This window comes from Passer domesticus, chromosome 3, assembly GCF_036417665.1.
Source record: "Passer domesticus isolate bPasDom1 chromosome 3, bPasDom1.hap1, whole genome shotgun sequence".
NCBI classification, from domain to species: Eukaryota; Metazoa; Chordata; class Aves; order Passeriformes; family Passeridae; genus Passer; species Passer domesticus.
Genome location: NC_087476.1, coordinates 2,065,273 through 2,078,727, shown reverse-complemented (window position 1 = coordinate 2,078,727; position 13,455 = coordinate 2,065,273). Strand labels below are relative to the sequence as shown.

General features: G+C 47.7%; 1 protein-coding gene across 1 annotated transcript in view; it reads left to right on the top strand.

Moving 5' to 3' along the window:
• The window catches only part of ELP3 (elongator acetyltransferase complex subunit 3), a 159,287-nt gene that overhangs the window by 136,447 nt on the left and 9,385 nt on the right, over positions 1-13,455 (top strand). Inside the window, exons 12-14 of the mRNA XM_064411527.1 lie at positions 365-430; positions 3,114-3,341; positions 5,663-5,744. Of these exons, the coding sequence (XP_064267597.1) occupies positions 365-430; positions 3,114-3,341; positions 5,663-5,744 (376 nt within the window). The remainder of the gene's footprint in view (positions 1-364; positions 431-3,113; positions 3,342-5,662; positions 5,745-13,455) is intronic.

Genomic DNA, 13,455 nt, shown 5'->3' with positions numbered 1-13,455 from the left:
TTTTTTCCGGAATTTTCCCTGTAATTTTCCGGAAAATTTTCCGGAATTTTTCCCTCTAATTTTCCGGATTTTTTTCCGGATTTTTTTTTTCTGTAATTTTCCGGAATTTCCCCAGAATTTTCCGGAATTTTTTTCTCTAATTTCCCGGAATTTTTTCTGGAATTTTTTCTCTAATTTTACTGGATTTTTTCTGGATTTTTTTTTCCTGTAATTTTCCGGAATTTTTTCCTCTAATTTTCCGGAATTTTTTTGGGAATTTTTTCTCTAATTTTCCGGAATTTTCCTCTAATTTTCCGGCATTTTTTCCGGAATTTCCCGTATTTTCCCGGAATTCCCCACGCTCACCTCTTCCCTTTTCCCGCAGTGCCGCGACGTGAGGACGCGGGAGGTGGGGATCCAGGAGATCCACCACAAGCTCCGCCCCTACCAGGTAAAAATTCCCCATTTTTTAAATTCCCTGGAATTTTTCAAGGAAATTGTCAAATTTTTGGGGTGTTTGCACTTCCAGAAAATTCACTCCTTCCCTTTTCTCCCGTTAAAATCGGGATTGTGGGGAATTCAGAACATCCTTGTGGCTGGTGGGAGAAATAATTGTGAATTCTGAGGTTTTTTGGGAGGAATTTCCACATTTTTTAGGCAAATAATGTAAATTTAAATGGGTGTTTTTATGGGGAAAAATGTGGATTAAAATGTTAAATTTAAATATATTATAAAATTTCTATTTATTTATTTATACTTATAATACATTATTTTTTGTGGGAAATGTGTATTAAAATGTTAAATTTAAATAAATTATAAAATATCTATTTATTTATTTATACTTTTAATTTAATATATTTTTTTAAATGTGTATTAAAATGTTAAATTTAAATAAATTAAAAATATTAATTTATTCATTTATACTTTTTATTTAATATCTTATTTTTAAAAATATATATTAATATATCTGCATACAAATATGTCTATAAAGATCTATTTATAAAATATTTATATATATAAAATATAATTTTATACAAATGTAGAACATATATTAATATGTTATTTGTCTATTTTTATATTTAATGTTGAAATATAAACGACGTATATATAAATTTATATTTATACATATAAATACATATTTCAACATGTTAATTAAAAATATATGTTCATTTTAATGTGGTTTTATATATTTATTTTATAAATATATGTTTATATCTCTGCACACAAATGTATCTATAAATATATCTTTATAAAATAATTATATATATAAAATACAATTTTATACAAATGTAGAACATATATTAATATGTTATTTGTCTATTTTTATATTTAATGTTGAAATATAAACGATGTATATATAAATCTATATTTATTTTTATACATATTTATATTTAAATATATTAAATATATTAATATATGGCGCTGAGCCATATTATGGATCCATGGAATTGGTTCCACTCTCACAATTTCTTTTTTCCCTCGTCCATCCCACTCCCAGATCAGGTTTGGTTGATCCATAAGGATTTTGTGGCCAATTCCAAATCCCCACCTGGAATCAAACTGGCTTTAAGGAATCCCTTCCTGTTTGCTCACATTTATGGATCCACGAGATGGCTTCACTCACAATTCCCTTTTTCCCTCCTTTCCCTCCCTCGGTGGCCCAGGTGGAGCTGATCCATAAGGATTTTGTGGCCAATTCCAAATCCCCACATAGAATCAAACTGCTTTTAAGGAATCTCTTCCTGTTTGCTCACATTTATGGATCCATGAGTTGGCTTCACTCACAATTCCCTTTTTTCCCTCGTCCATCCCGCTCCCAGATCAGGTTTGGTTGATCCATTGGGATCACGTGGCCAATTCCAAACTCCCATCTGGAATCAAACTGGTTTTAACGAATCCCTTTGTGTTGCTCATATTTATGGATCTACGGCATCAGCTTCGCTCTCCCATTTTCCTTTTTCCCTCCTTTCCCACCTCGTCCATCCCACTCCCAGATCAGGTGGAGCTGATCCATTGGGATCACGTGGCCAATTCCAAATCCCCACCTGGAATCAGACTGGCTTTAAGGAATCTCTTCCATATTTGTGGATCCATGAGTTGGCTTCACTCTCACAATTTCCTTTCCCTCCTCCTTCATCCCACTCCTGGCTCAGGTGGAGCTGATCCATAGGAATTACATGGCCAATTCCAAATTCCCATCTGGAATCAAACTGGCTTTAAGGAATCCCTTCCTGTTTGCTCATATTTATGGATCCACAGAATCGGCTTCATTCACAATTCCCTTTTTTCCTCGTCCATCCCACTCCCGGATCAGGTTTGGTTGATCCATAAGGATTTTGTGGCCAATTCCAAATCCCCACATAGAATCAAACTGGCTTTAAGGAATCTCTTCCTGTTTGCTCATATTTATGGATCCACGGAATCGGCTTCACTCATATTTTCCTTTTTCCCTCCTCATCCCTCCTTCTCCAGCTCAGGTGGAGCTGATCTGTAGGGATTATGTGTCCAATTCCAAACTCCCAGCTGGAATCAACCTCACTTGAGGGAATCCCTTTGTGTTTGCTCACATTTATGGATCCATGGAATGGGCTTCACTCTCACAATTCCCTTTTTCCCATCCTCACCTCTCCGGCTCAGGTGGAGCTGATCCATAAGGATTATGTGTCCAATTCCAAATCCCCACCTGGAATCAAACTGGTTTTAAGGAATCCCTTCCTGTTTGCTCATATTTGTGGATCCATGAGTTGGCTTCACTCTCACATTTTCTTTTTCCCCTCATCCATCCCACTCCCGGATCAGTTTGTTTGATCCATAAGGATTTTGTGGCCAATTCCAAATCCCCACCTGGAATCAGACTGGTTTTAAGGAATCCCTTCCTCTTTGCTCATATTTATGGATCCATGGGATGGGCTTCACTCACAATTCCCTTTTTCCCTCCTTTCCCTCCCTCCGTGGCTCAGGTGGAGCTGATCCATAGGGATTACGTGGCCAATTCCAAATCCCCACATAGAATCAAGCTGGTTTTAAGGAATCCCTTCCTGTTTGCTCATATTTGTGGATCCACGAGTTGGCTTCACTCACAATTCCCTTTTTCCCTCTTTTTCCCTCCTTTCCCCCCTCCCTCGGTGGCCCAGGTGGAGCTGGTCCGCCGGGACTACGTGGCCAACGGGGGCTGGGAGACGTTCCTGTCCTACGAGGACCCGGAGCGGGACATCCTGGTGGGGCTGCTGCGCCTGCGCCGCTGCTCCGCGCTCGCCTTCCGCCCCGAGCTGCGCGCCGGCGCCTCCGTGGTGCGCGAGCTGCACGTCTACGGCAGCGCCGTGCCCGTCAGCAGCCGCGACCCCGCCAAGTTCCAGCACCAGGTACCCCCGGCATTCCCGGCATTCCCGCTGCGCTCATTCCCTCCTTCCGGCCTCGTTCTGTCATTCCGGCCTCATTCCAGCCTCATTCCGGCCTCATTCCCTCATTCCAGCCTCATTCCCTCATTCCCTCATTCCAGCCTCATCCCTCTTTCCCTCATTCCAGCCTCATTCCCTCATTCCAACCTCATTCCAGCCTCATTCCCTCATTCCCTCATTCCCTCATTCCAGCCCCATTCCCTCATTCCAGCCCCATTCCCTCATTCCCTCATTCCCTCATTCCAGCCTCATTCCCTCATTCCCTCATTCCCTCATTCCAGCCCCATTCCCTCATTCCAGCCTCATTCCCTCATTCCAGCCTCATTCCCTCATTCCCTCATTCCCTCATTCCCTCATTCCCTCATTCCCTCATTCCCTCATTCCAGCCTCATTCCCTCATTCCCTCATTCCAGCCTCATTCCAGCCTCATTCCCTCATTCCAGCCTCATTCCCTCATTCCAGCCCCATTCCCTCATTCCCTCATTCCAGCCCCATTCCCTCATTCCAGCCTCATTCCCTCATTCCAGCCTCATTCCCTCATTCCAGCCTCATTCCCTCATTCCAGCCCCATTCCCTCATTCCCTCATTCCAGCCCCATTCCCTCATTCCAGCCCCATTCCCTCATTCCAGCCTCATTCCCTCATTCCAGCCTCATTCCCTCATTCCAGCCTCATTCCCTCATTCCCTCATTCCAGCCCCATTCCCTCATTCCAGCCTCATTCCCTCATTCCCTCATTCCCTCATTCCCTCATTCCCTCATTCCCTCATTCCAGCCTCATTCCCTCATTCCCTCATTCCAGCCTCATTCCAGCCTCATTCCCTCATTCCAGCCTCATTCCCTCATTCCAGCCTCATTCCCTCATTCCCTCATTCCAGCCCCATTCCCTCATTCCAGCCCCATTCCCTCATTCCAGCCCCATTCCCTCATTCCCTCATTCCAGCCTCATTCCAGCCTCATTCCCTCATTCCAGCCTCATTCCCTCATTCCAGCCTCATTCCCTCATTCCCTCATTCCAGCCCCATTCCCTCATTCCAGCCCCATTCCCTCATTCCAGCCTCATTCCCTCATTCCCTCATTCCCTCATTCCAGCCCCATTCCCTCATTCCCTCATTCCAGCCCCATTCCCTCATTCCCTCATTCCCTCATTCCAGCCTCATTCCCTCATTCCCTCATTCCCTCATTCCAGCCTCATTCCCTCATTCCCTCATTCCCTCATTCCCTCATTCCAGCCCCATTCCCTCATTCCCTCATTCCCTCATTCCCTCATTCCAGCCTCATTCCCTCATTCCCTCATTCCAGCCCCATTCCCTCATTCCCTCATTCCCTCATTCCCTCATTCCAGCCCCATTCCCTCATTCCCTCATTCCAGCCCCATTCCCTCTTTCCCTCATTCCCCCATTCCCTCATTCCAGCCTCATTCCCTCATTCCCTCATTCCCTCATTCCAGCCTCGTTCCGTCTCCTTCCCCCCACAAAAAATTGGAGTTTTGTTTAATTCCGCTCTTTTCCTCTGAGTTGGGATGGAGCCAGGATGGGATTTGAGCTCCTGGTTTTGCTGGAATTCTGTTGCTTCCCAGGTTTTGGGGGTTTTTTTTCCCTTTGGGATCGCCTTGCAGCCGTTGCGGGAGCGCCGAGGTCTGACAAAATTCCCTGAGATTTTTATAAAGTTCCTTTGTGGGATTTTAAAAAATTCCTTGTTGGGATTTTTAAAAATTCCTTTCTGGGATTTTAAAAAATTCCTTGTTGGGATTTTAAAAAATTCCTTTCTGGGATTTCAAAAAATTCCTTTGTGGGATTTTAAAAAATGGATCCTGAGTGTCCTGGATCCCAGAATCCCGGAATGGTTTGGGATGGGATCCATGGAGCTTCAATCCCATCCCATTCCCACCCCAATCCAACCATTCCTTGGGCACTGCCAGGGATCCTCTGGGAATTCCAGCCCGGCCAGGAATTCCTCCCCCATGTCCCACCTCCCTCTGGCCCTGGGAATTTCCCGTGTGGAATTCCAGGATGAATTCCCACCAGGGGATTTGACCCCATCCCGCTCCTGCCACGGAGAACCCGCCAGACCCTGGAAGTTCCACTGAATAAAATCCCACAACGAGGAAAAAAAATTCCCAGAGGAATTCCTTGTTGAAATCCTGCAATATTCCCGACCCGGAATTCCGAAAATCCCAAAAATCCGGATTTTTTTTTAACCCATCTTCACATTCCGACGTTGCTCCTGGGTTGTGTTCTGACAGAAATTCCCTTTATTTTTTTCCCTGTTTTTGCCGCCATTCCAGGGCTTTGGAATGCTGCTGATGGAGGAGGCGGAGCGGATCGCCCGGGAGGAGCACGGGGCGCGGAAAATCGCCGTCATTTCAGGTATTTCCCCTCATCCCTTGGGAATTCTTCAGGATCTTTTCACAACCCCAGAGCCGGGAGGATTCATCCGGAATTATCCCGGAGAAAGGAGCCGGGACAAGCAGCTGGAGCCTCTCCCCCTTTTCCCGTTTTTCCTGAATTTGGGACAGCAGGGGGACAATTTTGGGTGGGAATTGCTGGGATTTTGGGTGGGAATTGATGGGGTTTTGGGTGGGAATTGCTGGGATTTTGGGTGGGAATTGCTGGGATTTTGGGTGGGAATTGCTGGGATTTTGGGAGTTCCAGGAAGATTTCCCATATGGATGGAGCTGTGGAATATCCAGGATCCAGCAATTCCTGCTGGAGCCTTGGGAATGTGGCCGTTGCACCCTCTGGAATACAATAATTTAATAGAAATCGTAATTTTTGGGAATGATGGGGAGAGGAATTTGTAAGAATTTTAGGGGATTTAACAGCAGAGCTCTGATCCAGAGGGGTTTTTTTAGGGAAAAATTCCTCATTTTCTGCTGCCCCACCAAAAAAAAAACCCAAAAAGCAGAAATCCACAGCTTGGATCAGATGGAAAATCCTGGGATTTTCATGGATGGTGGGTGAGGGTCGGAGTGAGAGCGGGGACAGTGGAGGAGGAGCCGGGAGCTCCAGGGAATGTTCTGGATTTCCTGGATTCTGTTTGCTCTGTTCCCAGAGCAGCTGTGGCTGCTCCGTCCCTGGGAGTGTCCAAGGAAAACTGGGAAAAATCTGGGATCGGGGCAGGTGTCCTGGGAGTGGGATGGGGTTTAAGGTTCCTTCCCAGCCAAACCCCTCCAGAATTCCATGGTTGGAATTCTGCCTCCCAGTGGTTTCCCAGTTTCTGGTGCTGTTTGGGGTCAGTCTGAACTGGGAATTCCATCCAGATTCCAGAATTCCATGATTCCATCTCCCAATCCTTTCCCAGTTTCTGGTGCTGTTTGGTGTCAGTCTAACCCGGGAATTCCACTTGGATTCCAGAATTCCATGGTTTTCTCCCAATCCTTTCCCAGTTTCTGGTGCTGTTTGTTGTCAGTCTGAACTGGGAATTCCACCCAGATTCCAGAATTCCATAATTCTGTCTCCCAGTCATTTCCCAGTTCCTTGTTCCTGTTTGGTGTCAGTTGGAGCTGGGAATTTCACCTGGATTCTCAAATTCCATGATTTTGCCTCCCAATGGTTTCCCAGTTTCTGGTGATGTTTGGTGTCACTCTGAATTGGGAATTCCAGATGGATTCCGGAATTCCATGATTCTGTCTCCCAGTCATTTCCCCATTCCTGTTTGGTGTCACTCTGAACTGGGAATTCCGCCTGGATTTCGTAATTCCATGGTTCCTTCTCCCAATAATTTTCCCTATTCTGCTTGGTGTCAGTCTGAATTGGGAATTCCAGATGGATTCCGGAATTCCATAATTCTGTCTCCCAATCTTTTCCCAGTTTCTGGTACTGTTTGGTGTCACTCTGAACTGGGAATTCCACCAGAATTCCATGGTTCCTTCTCCCAATAATTTCCCCTATTCTGCTTGGTGTCACTCTGAACTGGGAATTCCACCTGGATTCCAGAATTCCATAATTCTGTCTCCCAGTCATTTCCCCATTCCTGCTTGGTGTTAGTTGGAGCTGGGAATTCCACCCAGATTCCAGAATTCCATTATTCCATCTCCCAGTGGTTTTCCCTATTCCTGCTGCTGTTTGTTGTCAGTCTGAACTGGGAATTCCACCTGGATTCCAGATTTCCATGGTTCCTTCTCCCAATAATTTCCCCTATTCTGCTTGGTGTCACTCTGAACTGGGAATTCCAGCTGGATTCCAGAATTCCATGATTCCGTCTCCCAGTCATTTCTGTATTTCTGCTTTTTGTCACTCTGAACTGGGAATTCTGCCCAGATTCTGGAATTCCAAGATTCCATCTCCCAATCCTTTCCCAGTTTCTTGTGCTCTTTGGTGTCACTCTGAACTGGGAATTCTGCCCAGATTCTGGAATTCCAAGATTGCATCTCTCAATCCTTTCCCAGTTTCTGGTGCTGTTTGGTGTCACTCTGAAGTGGGAATTCCATCCAGATTCCGGAATTCCGTGATTCCATCTCCCAGTGATTTCCCTATTCCTGTTTGGTGTCACTCTGAACCGGGAATTCCAGCTGGATTCCAGGATTCCATAATTCTGCCTCCCAATGGTTTCCCTGTTTCTGGTGCTCCTTGGTGTCACTCTGAACTGGGAATTCCAGCTGGATTCCAGAATTCCATGATTCTGTCTCCCAGTCATTTCTGTATTTCTGCTTGGTGTCAGTTTGAGCTGGGAATTCCACCCGGATTCCAGAATTCCATGATTGCATCTCCCAGTCCTTTCCCAGTTTCTGGTGCTGTTTGGTGTCAGTTGGAGCTGGGAATTCCAGCTGGATTCCGGAATTCCATAATTCTGTCTCCCAGTCATTTCCCTATTCCTGTTTGCTGTCACTCTGAACTGGGAATTCCACCCAGATTCTGGAATTCCAAGATTCCATCTCCCAGTCCTTTCCCAGTTTCTGGTGCTCTTTGGCGTCGGTCTGAACTGGGAATTCCACCAGAATTCCATTTGTATCCCTGGAGAGCCAAGCACAAAATCCTGCAGTTTCTCCCAGACCCGCAGGTTTTCCAGCTGTTTCCTTGGGATGCAGAATTCCAGCCCTCCCCAGGGTTTTACCCGGAATGAAAACTCATCCAGGAGCTTTTCCTCCAGAAAAAGGGCGGAATTTTGGGGTCTGAAGTGGAATTTTTAATACGGGGCCTGCTCAAAGTTGCGTTTGCAACAGAAAATGAATTTTCCAAAAGGAAAAACAGGGAATTTTGGGACAGGAGGGCGTGGAGGGGTTGGAGCGAAGGGTGGGGCTCATCCCGTCATTAAAAATGAGCAGAAATGCAAACCTGGAGATTCCAGAGTGGAGAAATCCCTGGATCCAAACCTGGAGATTCCAGAATGCAGAAATCCCTGGATCCAGACCTGGAGATTCCAGAATGCAGAAATCCCTGGATCCAGACCTGGAGATGGGAATGCAGAAATCCCTGGATCCAGACCTGGAGATTCCAGAGTGGAGAAATCCCTGGATCCAGACCTGGAGATTCCAGAGTGGAGAAATCCCTGGATCCAAACCTGGAGATTCCAGAGTGGAGAAATCCCTGGATCCAAACCTGGAGATTCCAGAGTGGAGAAATCCCTGGATCCAAACCTGGAGATTCCAGAATGCAGAAATCCCTGGATCCAAACCTGGAGATTCCAGAATGCAGAAATCCCTGGATCCAAACCTGGAGATGGGAATGCAGAAATCCCTTGATCCAAACCTGGAGATTCCAGAGTGGAGAAATCCCTGGATCCAAACCTGGAGATTCCAGAGTGGAGAAATCCCTGGATCCAAACCTGGAGATGGGAATGCAGAAATCCCTGGATCCAGACCTGGAGATTCCAGAGTGGAGAAATCCCTGGATCCAGACCTGGAGATGGGAATGCAGAAATCCCTGGATCCAGACCTGGAGATTCCAGAATGCAGAAATCCCTGGATCCAAACCTGGAGATGGGAATGCAGAAATCCCTGGATCCAAACCTGGAGATTCCAGAGTGGAGAAATCCCTGGATCCAAACCTGGAGATGGGAATGCAGAAATCCCTGGATCCAAACCTGGAGATTCCAGAGTGGAGAAATCCCTGGATCCAGACCTGGAGATGGGAATGCAGAAATCCCTGGATCCAAACATAAGGAATGCAGAAATCCCTGGATCCAGACCTGGAGATGGGAATGCAGAAATCCCTGGATCCAAACCTGGAAGTGGGAATGGAGAAACCCACAGGAGATGTCACAATCCCAAAAAAACCGGGAATGCAGAGCTTTTCCAGGCTCCCAGATCTTTAGCATTCCTGCAGGAATCCGTGATCCTGAGGAGAAATTTAACAAATTCCATGTTTTTTTCTGGGATCTGGGATGGCTCATTCCAGTGTCTGACCCCGGTTCCTGTGCTGGAAGAAACCAGGAAGGGAAACTCGGAATTTCCCAGGGTGTTAAATCCACCTGGAAGCAGGAATTCCATGGAGAGAAGCTGGATAAACCCGGAGCAGGGAATTCCTGCTGCGTGCTGTTCAGGATGGGGTTAAATGGTTAAATTTTGGAGGTTTGATGATGTCACAGCTCTGAAAAACGGGTTGGGTGTTGGATATTTGGGATTTTGGGGCGGGAATGAGCGGGAATATCGGCTGTCCTTAGGCAAGGGGAAGTTGGGATTCTCCAAAGTGTCCTGGCAGGAAGTTTTTAATTAATATTGATAATATTGATATAATATTTACATCAATGCTAATATTATCTGTATTTATATGAAGGCAAATCCTACACAAAATGTAGGAATGGGAGCTGGAAATGTGGGGAATCCTTGGGATTCCTTCCTGCCTTTCCCCCAAATCCACAATTTTTGAACTCAGATTGGGTGGGAATCATTCAGGAATCAGATTAATGATTTGCTTCCAGGGATTTCCGATTTCCAGCAGTGGAAGTGGGGTTGGATCAGAGCTGTGAACTCTGGATTCCAGGGATTGAAAAGGGAATGCTCTTCCCTTCCGTGGGAATATTCAGGGTTTAAATCTCGTTCTCCAAGCTCCGAGTGCGGCCGTTGTTGTGTCCGTATCCCAAATTTCCTGCGTGTTTGCAGTCCAGGAATCCCTGGATTAATGTCCCCTGGGATTTGTCCATTTCCCTGGATCCCGTTATCCCTGGATCCTCTTATCCTGGATCCCGTTATCCCTGGATCCCGTTATCCCTGGATCCCGTTAACCCTGGATGCTGATATCCCTGGGTGCTGATATCCCTGGATCCCGTTATCCCTGGATCCTGTTTTTCCTGGATCCTCTTATCCCTGGATGCTGATATCCCTGGATCCCGTTATCCCTGGATCCCGTTATCCCTGGATCCCGTTATCCCTGGATGTTTTTCCCTGGATCCCGTTATCCCTGGATGTTTTTCCCTGGATCCCGTTATCCCTGGATGTTTTTCCATGGATGTTTTTCCCCTGGATGTTTTTCCCTGGATCCCGTTATCCCTGGATGTTTTTCCATGGATGTTTTTCCCCTGGATGTTTTTCCCTGGATCCTGTTATCCCTGGATGTTTTTCCCCACATCCCGTTATCCCTGGATGTTTTATTTCCCTGGATCCCGTTATCCCTGGATGTTTTTCCCTGGATCCTGTTATCCCTGGATGTTTTATTCCCTGGATCCCGTTATCCCTGGATGTTTTATTCCCCAGATCCCGTCATCCCTGGATGTTTTTCCCCTGGATGTTTTATTCCCTGGATCCCGTTATCCCTGGATGTTTTATTCCCCACATCCCGTTAATCCCTGGATGTTTTTCCCCTGGATGTTTTTCCCTGGATCCCGTTATCCCTGGATGTTTTCCCTGGATATTCCGCCCCCCTCGGGGTCCCTCCTTGTCCCTGTCCCACTGGTGACGAGCATTCCCAGCCGGGAATTCCCTTTTCCCGGGATTCTGCTGTTCCAGCCGCAGCTGCCCCTCCCTGCCCGGCCCCCGCGGGAGCAGCGATTTCTGTTTGTGCTTTTGCTCGTTTCGGGTCATTTTCTCCTCCAGGAAATCCAGACTGGGATTCGACAAATCCAGACTGGGATTCAGCAAATCCAAACTGGGATCCGGGGAATCCAGACTGGGATTCGACAAATCCAAACTGGGATTCAGACAATCCAAACTGGGATCCAGGGAATCCAGACTGGGATTCGACAAATCCAGACTGGGATTCAGCAAATCCAGACTGGGATTCAGCAAATCCAAACTGGGATCCGGGGAATCCAGACTGGGATTCAACAAATCCAAACTGGGATTCAGCAAATCCAAACTGGGAATCAGTGAATTCATACAGGGATTCAATGAATCCAAACTGGAATTCAGGGAATCCAAACTGGGATTCAGACAATCCAAACTGGGATTCAGACAATCCAAACTGGGATTCAGACAATCCAAAGAGGGATTCATTGAATCCAAACTGGGATTCAGCAAATCCAGACTGGAATTCAGCAAACCCAAACTGGGAATCAGTGAATCCATACAGGGATTCATTGAATCCAAACTGGGATTCAGCAAATCCAGACTGGAATTCAGCAAACCCAAACTGGGAATAAGTGAATTCATACTGGGATTCAGGGAATCCAAACTGGGATTCAGCAAATCCAAACTGGGAATCAGTGAATTCATACAGGGATTCAATGAATCCAAACTGGGATTCAATGAATCCAAACTGGGATTCAGACAGTCCAACCTGGGATTCAGCAGGATGAGCTGCCGGGGCTCCTCCAGGGGCCAGGAACAGCCTCAGCAGTGCCAATTCCTCATCCATGACTAAATCCCAGCTCCGTAAATCCCGGGAGGAGCCGGGGGCCGCGCTGACGTCGTTATCTCTTCGTGCCCGGACAGCTCCCGTCCTTATCTCCCACAGCTCCGTCCTTATCTCCGACTGCTCCTGCCCTGATCTCCCGCAGGAGGGACAGATTGGATCCCTCCCGCGGCGCCTCAGCCCCGCACCCTTTCCTGCCCTTCCCTCCATCCCATCCCAGCCCTGTCCCGGCTCATTCCCAGCTCGGGGTGATCCTTTCCTCTCCTTCCCTCCATCCCAATCCAGCCCTGTCCCAGCTCATTCCCAGCTCGGGGTGATCCTTTCCTCTCCTTCCCTCCATCCCAATCCAGCCCTGCCCCGGCTCATTCCCAGCTCGGGGTGATCCTTTCCTCTCCTTCCCTCCATCCCAATCCAGCCCTGTCCCAGCTCATTCCCAGCTCGGGGTGATCCTTTCCTCTCCTTCCCTCCATCCCAATCCAGCCCTGCCCCGGCTCATTCCCAGCTCGGGGTGATCCTTTCCTCTCCTTCCCTCCATCCCATCCCAGCCCTGTCCCAGCTCATTCCCAGCTCGGGGTGATCCTTTCCTCTCCTTCCCTCCATCCCATCCCAGCCCTGCCCCGGCTCATTCCCAGCTCGGGGTGATCCTTTCCTCTCCTTCCCTCCATCCCAGCCCTGCCCCGGCTCATTCCCAGCTCGGGGTGATCCTTTCCTCTCCTTCCCTCCATCCCATCCCAGCCCTGCCCCGGCTCATTCCCAGCTCGGGGTGATCCTTTCCTCTCCTTCCCTCCATCCCAGCCCTGCCCCGGCTCATTCCCAGCTCGGGGTGATCCTTTCCTCTCCTTCCCTCCATCCCATCCCAGCCCTGTCCCGGCTCATTCCCAGCTCGGGGTGATCCTTTCCTCTCCTTCCCTCCATCCCCAATCCAGAAATTTGGAAGAGCTGGGTTTGATGTGTTTTAACTCCCTGAATTCCTGGAGGTGTCAGGAGCTCCAGTTTGGGATCACCCCAGTAGCTGGGAAAAAAAACTTCCAGGAGATGGAGAAAAACATCCAGGAAATGGGAAGAAACATCCAGGGTTGGGGTGGTCCCTGCCAGAACAGAAATTTGGAAGAGCTGGGATTGATTTCTCTTAATTCCATGAATTCCTGTCCAGCTTGGGGTCACCCCAGGAGCTGGGAAAAGCCATCCAGAGCTGGCATTGGTTTGGGATTCGATTTTCACCTCTCTGAATTCCTGGAGCTTCCCAGGGATCAGCAGCCTGGCGTGGTGAAGGTGTCCCTGCCCATGGATTGGGACATTCCAAGGTCCTTCCCTGTGATCCCTGGAGGTGTCCAAGTCCAGCCTGGGGTGG